The sequence below is a fragment of the Aricia agestis genome, chromosome 20 (assembly GCF_905147365.1).
Source record: "Aricia agestis chromosome 20, ilAriAges1.1, whole genome shotgun sequence".
Taxonomy (NCBI): domain Eukaryota; kingdom Metazoa; phylum Arthropoda; class Insecta; order Lepidoptera; family Lycaenidae; genus Aricia; species Aricia agestis.
Genome location: NC_056425.1, coordinates 4,734,377 through 4,746,513, shown reverse-complemented (window position 1 = coordinate 4,746,513; position 12,137 = coordinate 4,734,377). Strand labels below are relative to the sequence as shown.

At 38.5% G+C, this 12,137-nt stretch overlaps 1 protein-coding gene across 4 annotated transcripts in view; it reads left to right on the top strand.

Moving 5' to 3' along the window:
* Window positions 1–12,137, top strand: part of LOC121737305 (high affinity cAMP-specific and IBMX-insensitive 3',5'-cyclic phosphodiesterase 8) — a 225,531-nt gene that overhangs the window by 151,588 nt on the left and 61,806 nt on the right. For all 4 annotated transcript variants that reach the window (XM_042128937.1, XM_042128936.1, XM_042128939.1 and 1 more), the window contains 2 exons: window positions 8,097–8,162; window positions 10,237–10,442. In XM_042128937.1, coding sequence (XP_041984871.1) covers window positions 8,097–8,162; window positions 10,237–10,442 — 272 coding nt within the window. The remainder of the gene's footprint in view (window positions 1–8,096; window positions 8,163–10,236; window positions 10,443–12,137) is intronic.

Below are 12,137 nucleotides of genomic sequence, written 5' to 3'. Positions count from 1 at the left end.
CACACATTCAGCATTGGTCGATAGTTTACTCTAAATCGATATATTTAATCGAGCCTTCGAACTGGCTCAATGCGAGCCTTCGAGCTGTGAGTTTTGCGGTCCACACGGTAATTATTACTCGATTTGAGTAAAACTATCGAGCAAAACCGTGTGTGTGTACTTTGCATAAAGATTAATTATTATCTGGAATTTGGTCGTTGTTTACTGAAAGATATGCGTCACTTATTCAACGACGGCAAAATATTCTTTCTAGACTTTGCTGAATATAATATTAATTATAAATGCGAAAGTGTGTTTGTCTGTCTATCTGCTATCTCTTCACGCTGAAGATCTTGATGAAAGATGAATCACTGCTCTGTATCGATTTTGCTGCGGTAAGCGGACACTTGGTGTCCTTTTTTTTTGAGACGGGGAATGCTGTTGCGCTTGCCGGAGGGTTTGGGGACAACTCCTCCGGGTATGTAGGACTCGCTGCGGCCGTGAAGATGGTGAATTGACCGCAGCCCTACCCACTAAAACCCGTCTATACTCTTCCACTCTTCGCACGCAGGATTGCGAGAACGCGCGAGCTTTCTTTCTGCAGTAGACACTTGGACCTTGGTGTCCAAGGAAAAAGCACAGATCTAGCAAGGTTCGCGCCCTGCGCTTGGAAAAAGGATATAGAGGACCTAGAATAGTCTTTGTTCCTGAAAAATGTACAGTTGATGGTGCAACGTGGTTGCGGGTTTCATCTAGTTTGTTAAATTATGGATATTCGTTACCCCTATTATTCACTAAAGATAAGATATACAAAGAATATGTTCGAGGGTCATACGTCATTTCTTAGTGAGTGCCGACTTCGCTTTAAAATATTTATCAGTTTATCAGCACTTATAGTTAATAGCCTATAAATCTCAGTTTTAATAGCTTAATAAATTATGTATGTACCGTTTGTGTAGTAGCTGGTAGAAATGGCAATTTTAAAGTGGAAATAGAAAGTGATTTTGTGTGGTTTATAGTGGTTTTAATTAGTTGTTATCTGTTTAAAAATAAATAATATTTTTGATTGGTTAATATTTTAACATTAGCCAATCAAAATCGCTAGATAAACTCCTACCAAACAAAAAATAAAGAAACTGGACATGAAAAAATACGCAAATTTTTTATAGTATTTGTATGCTATAATTACTTTTCTCAATGCTATTAATTCATATACTGTATTGACTAAAAAGGACTTCTGTAAATTGACGTATAAAACGTCTATAAAAATTTGCTAAATAGTAATTTTATGGACCGATTTTTCAGGATGTGAAAGAGACTTAACGCTTAATGGGTCAGGTATCAATTTGTCTTTTATCAGACAAGCAATTTTTAGGAGTCGGTTAAATATATCAAAAAATGCATTATATTATATTCTATCTATATCTCTAATCTATCTATCCTTTCACCGTCTCCGCTTCAGCACCTGAGGGTATTGTCCTGAGGCGTGGCCTTGGCCTACTGGCCCGGACGGCGGACACTCAACTGTCAACGCCAAATTGTTTCCATTTGCATACAGATTAGAAAAAAAATGTATTCCATTTAAAAAATCAATTAAATTGTCTGTTGATAAAGTATAGTTTATAAAGTGCGATTTATTTTGTCGATTTTAGGTTATAATATTTTCCAGACTTAGGATCAATTTATACTAGCGCAGAGTCGAAGCGAAGCGAATTCCCAAAAACTGAACACAGAAAATTCAACCTTATCTCCAGAGCGTAACGCATACATTACTTCTGCGAGGCCAATCAGCGTAGGTCGGGCGCGCGCCTTTTTTAATTCTGAGAAGTAATAAAATGCGTTAACGCTTTGGAGTTAAGGTTGAATTTGTTATTTTCAGTTTTAATAATTCGGTTCGATGCGCTTCGCTAGTATAAATTGACCCTTACAGCCGCAATCAGAGACATTTATTAATAACCTTCAATTTACTGAAGAGTTTGACAGATAATGTATGGGGCTTAAGTCAAACACTTCGTTTTATTACAGATAAGTAGATAACTAGCTATATGACCGAGCTTTGCTCGGTATTCCATTATTTACATTATTCCATTATTAAGTATTTACTAAAAATGATTCCTAGCTAGATCGATTTATCGCCCCCGAAACTCCCTATATACCTACTAAATTTCATGAAAATCATTGGAGCCGATTCCGAGATTCCAATTATATATATACAAGAATTGCTCGTTTAAAGGTACAAGATTAACTCAGAGTGTGACGGTTAATTGAAATATTAAAATGGAGAAAACATGATATTACTGTAACACTCTGGAACGAACTGTCGCCATCAGTATTTCCGAACCTATACGACCTGTAAACCTTCAAGAGAGCGTATTAACCCTCTTAAAAGGCTGGCAGCGCACCTGCAGTTCTTCTAATGTTGCGAGTGTCCATGGGCGACGGAAGTTGCTTTCCATCAGGTGACCCGTTTACTCGTTTGCCTATTATTTTATAAAAAAAATATTAATTACATAGGTATTTCGTTTACCGATTAAATCACGCTTAACCTTTACAAGCTGATAAACAAGATAAAATCGGTGTACTACTTTATCTATACATCCAAGGTTGCTCAAATCTAGTTGCTCTATGTATAAAAATGGCGCCCGGCTTTTTGATGGCGGCTTTTAAACGAAAAAGCTGTTAGTATATGCTGTGACAAGCTTTTGGTGGACTTCTGTGACCACAAAAACATGTAGGTGTAATAATAGCTCCCACACCGGTTTCGGTGACGGTGGCCGGTTTCATTGAAACCAGGCCAGCTACGCAGGAGTCATTTTATAGTGCCCAAGTGTGTGCGCTGTACACAAGAGCACTCTCTATTTCTTTACTCTCATAACCCAGTGGGACGGAAGACCGACACGACTGGCGAGAGATCAGGCGCAGGACCGACTTTTTACATGCCCATCCGACGCATGGATCATCTTACTTGTCAGTCAAGCAAGGTGGTCAGCCTGCACTGTCCTAACCAAACTTAAATAACATGTTTCCAACGCGGGAATCGAACCCCGACGACCTCCGAGTCAACAGCCGCGCTCTATACCACTAGACCCATGGACCCCACGGAGGCGTTAGGCCATGTAGGAGTAACAGCTAGGAAAATAAACGTCGATTGATTAAACAGATTTTAATATGGCTTGCTACTTTTTCTATGGCAAAACAGCGAAGCCACATTTCTCCATTCGTTGCCGTAACGCAACAATTACTACGACGACGCGCAATAATACAATACAAGACGATGACATCATAAAGCAGCGCATCGCATCATTCATCCTCCCACTTTATATCTACTCTCCGTTGTTCCATCGTGTTCGACAACGCAACGCGCAACGCATCAATACGTCAAAGTACGAGAGAAAATTAAATACTAGATGACGCGGCTGCAGCTCTATTATCTTATATACATTTTTTTTAAACTATCCTGTTTCTTTTCCTGGGATCCAAAGTATCTGATACCTTTGATCAAAACCGGTTTAGCTGTAGTGTGTGTCAGACCTCCCTGATATATTATATAGTTACGTGACATTTTAGTGGTTGTTTTCCCGCAGCAGAACGATTTACCTATAGTAGTTCTATCGAATCATGCAAGTTATTTTTTGAAAATAAAAAATATTTTGTATGACGTACTATGGCAACTTTATGCCGATAGGCGCGAGCGGCTATGACCCGGCCGAATTTTTTTTATGATTTGCATAAAAAAACTTCATAAATCTACTAAGAATCATTTTACTGCGGGAAAACAACCATTAAAATTTCACGCAGTATTATTATTAATTAAGCATGAAGAGGTAACAAACAGACAAACACGCTTTCGTATTTGTAATATTAGTATGGATGTGTGTTTGTAAAACGATAGAGAAGAAGGACTCTAACTAGGCGGTTTTACTCTAATTTGAATAAAAATAATGAGCGGCGTCGTATTTATTAGCAGATAGCTCGGATGGACGACGAATAATTTATGACTTTATGAAGGATTAACGTCGTTATGAAAATAAATAAAAGGCGAAGTCCTCCGAACCCAGTTTCATGATATTATAACAAAATTTTCAACAAAAGGGGCGCGGAGCTAAGAAAAATATAAAATTATATTTCATAAACGCAAAAAAATATATTTGTATTCTCTTTAACTTTTTCAAAAATGGCACTCAGTTTTGTCCGTAACAGGGCGACCAGAGCGAAGTGCATCTTTGATATCAAAATTTCCGGATTGAAAACACTAAACCAAATTAGCGCTACTCTCACAGATACTACATTAGGTCCATAAACTCACAATTTTTTTTCTTGTGTTGCATTTTTACCATTTTTGTAATAAAATTTCAAAATGCATCGAATTTCTTCATTAGTATCACTCATTTTAACAATAAGAAAAACATATGAAAATCTCACATTTACCTAATTTGAATTTGGAATTGTATTGTGTAAAATTAAAACTTTTTAACGATACGAAAATCAGCCAGATACCCCAAGAGATTTTATGACAACATACCAAAATTGCGAAAAGACTTTTTCTCACCTCCGGGCGGAAAATTTCAACTTTCTTCCCGCTGCGCTTACCGATGTTGCCGTTTTCCGCCTCCGTCGATGAGAAGATCACAATATGTTTGTTGACTGCCAACAATTACATGTGATCTGAAACATTTCTTTTTTTCCTGCCTCAGGTGCGTAATGTACTATTTCCCCAATCTATTATTTTGATGCTCATTTCTTCCTGTGTGAACAACTAATGTTTATGAAAGTTTCGTACAGAAAACCTTCAATGATTTAAGGCATTATTTAGATGACAATGCCCTCTTGTCGACCCTCGAAGCCTTCACATAACGGAAATAAAGATGTATTGTTATTGGAGAAAATTGAACGTCCGTTCCGTAAGCTACGTGTTCACGGGACCGTTACGTAGATTAACGTTCCAGAAACAACTCACAAAATGTTTATAGAATTTTTTGTACTTTATTCTGTTTTGTAATATGTCGTTATTTGGACCATAGATACTTAAAAAAGTGAACTTAAAAGAAAATAATCGGTCAAGTGCGAGTAGGACTCGCGCACGAAGGGTACTGTACCAATATAGAGCAAAATTGTGTTTTTTCGTATGGTATATGGTATGGCCCCCTATAATTATTTTCTTTATTTAAATTTTATTATTAATTATTAAAGTATTAATAATATTGAATATTTTGTTAACATTTCAGGCGTCTACCTGCTGTTATCATTGATAGCGAAGAAAAAATGGCAAAAAAATCACGTTTGTTGTATGGGAGCCCCCCTTAAATATATATTTTTTTTGTTTTTGTATATTTTGTTGTTATAGCGGCAACAGAAATACACAATCTGTGAAAATTTCAGAAGTCTAGCTGTAGCGGTTCTTGAGTTACAGCCTGGAGACAGATAGACAGACGGACAGACATCGAAGTCTTAGTAATAAGGTACAGTTTTTATACTTTGGGTACGGAACCCTAAAAAGTGAACTAGAAAAAGGGAACTTCTACAAGTAAACTGTTAAAGTTGAAAGAATGATGGTTAATAGATAAACAATTTTCCATCCTGGGTTTTCCTTTAATTTCGTAATGTATTTTGTATAATATGTTTGAAGTGGAATTCAACCATTCCAAATAGACGGCTAGTGTATTACATTTACACAGAAACACAAAGGAAGTTTACATAAACCAGCAAACACGTCTAATTAGGTTCCCAGTCAGACAGTCAAAGTAAAATTGGGTGAAAGTCAAACGCGGGGCCTCGGCACGTGGAGGCACGCGGGGCAAACACGCTTGCCCCCGGGACCCCGTGTTGCCTTGAGTCTTGACCCCGTTACAGGGGGAGGGAGGCGGGGGGAGCCTGTCGCGTCATGTGTTCGGCATTTCGGGGTTGTGTAAATGAAAGAAATAAAGGCACCAGGAAAAAAGAATGAAACTGATGTATGTTAGATAATTTGAACGTCGTTGTGCTTTGTTCTGATGAGAGCTACGTTTTCGATTACAGAGAGAAGTAAAAAATCGAAAATTTTATTTGACGACAACGTGTGTGAAGTCGCTTCTGACAAAAATGTATGGGACTTGAGTTGACCTAGCAAATGCAATTTGTCGAAATTACGACAAATTGCAATCGCTAGGTCGACTTAAGGTCTCGCATTAACTATTACATACCAAAAACCCTCATACTTCTTTTAAGTTATAAACAATCATTATATATTTATTAGACATGAGAATATTATGTGTCATAATATAAAGTATTTAACTACATAAAGCGTATATACAGTACATAATGTTGTTTCACTGTTAATGAATTTTTGAATTGACGCGAAATTAAAGCAAATAATTTATGCACAAATTGAAAGTCTAAATGAAACCATTCATCACAAGTTTTGGCGGAAAGGATCAAGCTTTATTTTCTGCTCGGGTTTTTCCTGTTGTAGATAAAGTTTTCATATACCGGCATGAAATCTTTAGGAAAATTCCAAAAACGTGTATGACTTTACCTCATTGTAATAACTTGATTTTGTATGGTTTTTCATTATGGAGGAAAACCTCTGTTTTTCGTAAAGTGAAAAAACAAAGCTTGGTATTGATATCATTTTTAGAAAATGTCGCTCGGCCAAATAGCTAGTGCTACTTTAAATGTCACAATGTGCACGATAGCTAAACTTTTATTCAAGAAATGTCCCAAATTTTCATAAAAGATGTCCGCGAACCGTTGGTAGGCATTATGAAAACTGCATCATATATATATTTTTTTATGTAATAAGGGGGCAAACGAGCAAACGGGTCACCTGATGGAAAGCAACTTCCGTCGCCCATGGACACTCGCAGCATCAGTAGAGCTACAAGTGCGTTGCCGGCCTTTTAAGAGGGAATAGGGTAATAAGGAGAGTAGGAAAGGGAATAGGGGATAGTAGGGAAGGGAATAGGGTAGGGGATTGGGCCTCCGGTAAACTCACTCACTCGGCGAAACACAGCGCAAGCGCTGTTTCACGCCGGTTTTCTGTGAGAACGTGGTATTTCTCCGGTCGAGCCGGCCCATTCGTGCCGAAGCATGGCTCTCCCACGTATAATATATATTTTGTAAAACGATTCAAATTCATCTGATATGCTAGTAAAAGTCCAACGGTCTTACTACAAAATATTTAAACACCTGTTGAACAGTTGATTAGAGAAAAATTCAGTACAAAATGGTCTCCAAACAACTGTTCAACAGATGCTTAATCGTCTTTAGTTAAAGAGAAAATATTTTAATTGTACTGCTAGACGACAAGTTTGCTAGTTTCGCACGCGTACTACATCTCGTGAATATTTCTCTATCTGGCAGTGTACGCTACCAGGTTTTAAATAAAAGATTTAGGAACTTAAATGGACTGTATCAATAAAGATTGCTAAGTTACAATTAGGTATGATCATCGCCTACGATGACAATAAAGGAATGGACGATGCAGTTGTCCAAATTTTAAAATAAAACTATATCTAATATAGCTGTGTAGTGTGCGCTCGCGCCTAAGGCGCATGCGCTGGCGCAGCTAGGAGAACGCGCCCCGTTGCGGTGCAGCCGCAACAGGCAGCATTACACAGTTACATATTACAATATACATAATATGTATACAGGGTGCAGTTAAACCTTCCTGCAAAAAATTTTCCAGGGCTTAGGTATCATTAGGAGAGTTCATTTAACCAAAAAAATTGGGTGTTCTTTTTAATGACATATTTTATCCCATTTAAAATCGTTGCAGAACGCTTGCAGCGGGGGTGATGCGGGGGGAGGCGTGCGCGCGGGGGCACGTCACGCGCGGGCGACTTTTAGGGAGATCGCAGACGACAGACTTTTTGTGCGATCGAGTCTGCAGCGCCCATGCAGTCGGCTTGGCCGCAGTGTCCATTAATTGTAGTGTTTTTAAGGATTGAGAACTTTCGGAATCTATTTCTCAACATTTTAGTACTGAGTGATTATAAAATAAAATATACGTGTATTTGTATTTTCAACGAGGATTAATATATCAACATTTGGCAGGAAGGTTTAATTGCACCCTGTATACGGCCTTGTTTATGTAGTTAAGTAACAAACAATGTATATTACAAAGACGCTTCTCTCTGCAGAACAGATCTCCGCCGCCGTCGAACGTCCCCGCCGCACTGCTCTACGCGCCGCCAGAACCGCTAGAGGTGAGTTGATACTTTTTACCAAATTAAAGGCCATCCCTCGAGCAAACGACCTTGACCATGCATTTGTGTTAATGCTATTTTTTACTTATCTTGGTTCAAAATAGACCTAAAAAAATTCAAACGGGGTATTGTTGGTCTATTTGCATGTGTTTCAAATAAATGTAATTTTTAAATACTCCCTAGTGAAAGTATGCTTGAATTTAAATAAATTAGTATTACTTTGGAAGCTGATAGCATGGGTATGGAGGAAATTAATAACGGGGAAAGAAAATATTATGTTCATATTATATAGTGAAGATTATTGCTGTATGTATTTTTATTATAATTTTGTAGCTTTCAAATTATGAGTTAAGAGGAATCCACACCGCCGTTTTTCCATACAAACACTGTCCCCTGTTTCCTCCCTGGATAATGCCGGTAGAGTTATGATTTTTTTCCTGAATATCTATGGCCATTATTAGCATGTCCCTATGTTTTCTTTTTTTTTTCATAATTTTATTATTAAAAAAGATAATAACGTCTAAAAACCCAAAAAAAATAGCCAGATTTTCCTCTGTGTTCAAACACCCACAAAACAAAACTGGCTAGAATATACAAAAAAAATAAAACATAGGAACACAGCTTAAGCCTTGCTTTAATTCTTAATGAAAAAAGTACTTAAATCGGTTAAGTTTTGGAGAAGGAATCAGCGGACAACGAATCGAAGATTTTCTGTTCTTTGATTAGAACTTTTGTCGTGTTGTCGCTATCGCGCTCTGCGGTGGGAGACTTGAGATTGGTGAGACAGCAATACATTTTCAAATACCTATTTTCAATTTCTCTCGCCCCTGGTGTATCCTCTTAATAAGGCTCTAAAAACGATAAATTACGGCATCTCCGTATGGGAAGCGCCTTAACTTACTTTTAACAACAAAAGAGGTGGTTTTGATGTCCGTGCTACGCCGCGCTACACCGCGTCTACGCCGTGCTACATCGCTCTACGCGGCGTAGACGTAGAGACGTCTTATAATATACAGTGTGTAACAAAAATAAGTGATAATACTTTAGGGTGTGTACGTGTTCCTTGTGGAGAGTTCACTGTGAAAGTAGCAGCGCTGAAAGACGATTTTTTTTTCACTTTTGTATGGGCAAGGGCCCGAGCGTCACGAGTTTCCCCATACAAAAGTGAAAAAAATGTTGGTCTTTCAGCGCTGCTACTTTCACAGTGAACTCTCTACAAGGAACACGTACACACCCTAAAGTATTATCACTTATTTTTGTTACATCCTGTAGAGAGAAGTTAAGTTTACTATAATTATTTTGTAATATTTTTATTTGATATTGTAAGTTTTTCTATGAACCCAATATGAATAACTTACAATTTCAATTATTACAAAATATTATTTTCAATATAACAAAGTTGTACATAATACTGTTTTGTGTAGCATGCTTATAGTGCGTCTACTACAATATTTTATGAGTCTTGAACTCTTGAGTCTCTACGTCTCAAAATCTCGAAAGCGTAAATTGTAAGTCCCGCTTTATCCCAAGAGTAATTTTATTTTTATTTATTTATTTAAATCAGGCATCTTGGTCCATATTATATATACCTTATAGACTAACATACATAACATATAAACTAAAGCTAACACTAAGCACTAAACACTAAACACGTATTGTCTGCGACGTGTTCGGAAGTCATCCGCGGAACCTCCTGTAGACGACTCCAATCGGCCAGAACTCCTCCTACTCGAAGGTCGGTAGATGATGCGTCGGGACCCTCACCACAAAGGAGCTAAAATTGACTTTGTGGCGGGACTCCAAACACTCGACCCTCAAGACGAAGTGGGTCGTGCTCCTGATGTAGTTCACGACCTGCTCGCTGTACGGCTGCGTTTCCACCAGAGATGTGTTACGAGGAATGTGTTTTTGAGAACCAATAGAATCGCTTCATTGACGTGACCTCGCTCAGCGCGGCGATTCTATTGGATCTTAAAAACACATTCCTCGCAACACATCTCTGCTGGAAACTCAGCCTTATGCGGTTTCCCTAGCTCAGTACATTCTCTCCCTTAAATACCAATTTCACTCGCAGCTGCTATGCGTGTTCCCGGAGCGCACGTCGCGCGTCTGCGCCGCCGCGTGCGCCGCAGCCGCGCGCGTCGGCGGCGAGTCGCAGGCGGTGCGGACGCCGCGCGACGCGCTCGACGCCTTCCGCCGCGACGCCGACGCGCGGATACCGCACGTGGTCGTCGTCGACGCGCGGCAGCCGCAGCTGCTGGACGCGCCGTTGTTGGCCAGGTGAGTGTATACCCTTAGCTCAGGTGACTGTAGATCTAAAGTTAACCAAAACAAGTAGCCTTCTATGCTACCTTTTTTATTGCGACGGATGCAAACTAACTAATCATTGACAGTCATCCTCTTAGGCCGGCCATAGACGAACCGCATCTTGCAGTCGGTTCTCGACTGTGCCGTTGCCGCACGGCGATCTGCAGTTTTCATACTAAATTCATTCTGCAAAGTTTATAGAATATAATATGTTGTACCTTGTGAAGCAGGCATTTTATTTGCCGTAATAATTTTAAGTTTATCTGACCTTTAATTAAGTGATTATTGATGATGAAATTTCACGCATTAAAAATAATGACGTGTCTTTTATAGCCTCAACTCACGAATTAACTGTGCGTGCTACACTGAACAAATGTAGAAATATTTCAAAAATAAACATTATCAAAATCGTATAAAAATCGTAGGTGATACTCGTTCATTGTTATTGTGAAAAAAGCATGAAAGTGATATTAAATAACTGACCAAAACTTTTTTGTTTACTGTAATATGCTGCAAGTGCTGCGTCTATCGTTAAAACATTTTATTTTATAATTTATACAGAATGTGTTCTTACTTAGAGGTTAAAGAAAGACATAATTTCAAATAGCTGTATTACAGTAGCCGTTTCTAAGAAACAGCCTAGTGACAGACAGACAGTAAATACACCCTATTATACCTACCCTTTCGATACGAAACCCTAAAAAGGTTGTTTGGATACAATTTTATTTGAGCTCATTCATAGTCTAGCGACGAAAACCTCTTGACACTAGGTCTTGAGGTCAGTCTAGGACAGCTATACTCAACCCATCGAGCCTTTATCAGTGGCCCGCGTGAAGTTCAATTTTGAAATTCACGCCCACCGCCCAAAAAAGAACAAAATTGTCGTCAAAGTCGTGAAAATGTTTCCATTTCTATCACAAAATTCGAAGAACGTTATTTTTTAAACTTAAAAAAATTTGATTGCGGCCCGTGAAACCAAGATCGAAACGAGTTTGTGGCCCGTGTAAAACAAGGTTGGGTACCACAGCTGGTCTAGGATATACATAATATTATAAGTGTTTGGTACGAAATGTGAGAATTGTACCAAATTATTTTATCACTAGCTGTTGCCCGCAACTTCGTCCGCGTAAATGTATGTTATTAAAATCGAGATTTAGAAAATTGAACACCCATCTACGACTATTTTATTTGGATCTATATAGATCCAAATAAAATAGTAATATTACTATTTTATTTGGATCTATATAGATCCAAATATTAAAGTAATAGTAATATTACACACGAAATTTTTAATTTACATCAAAGACCCAGGAAACTTGAACCTCAGATACTTATCGTTTTAAAAAATCCTTTCTTCGAAGACCGCTTGGCGTGGACAGGGGATGGGGGCCACAGGACAGGGGAAAGGAACATGTGACGGAGATAGAGGATAGACTTCAGAAGACGGAATTTAATGTAGGCATCTATCCCTCTTTAACCTACCCATTATTCTCAGATTCATAACCCACAATTAAACCAGAACAAAATGACGCTTGAAGTTGTTTACTTACTTACCCACAATGTAATTTCTTTATGGGCATTGGCCCACCGGCCACTACACATTCCCACCACTGTATCTCCTGTGTCACCAGGATTGACAGCGGTATCCAACCACGAAAGCCCTTTGAT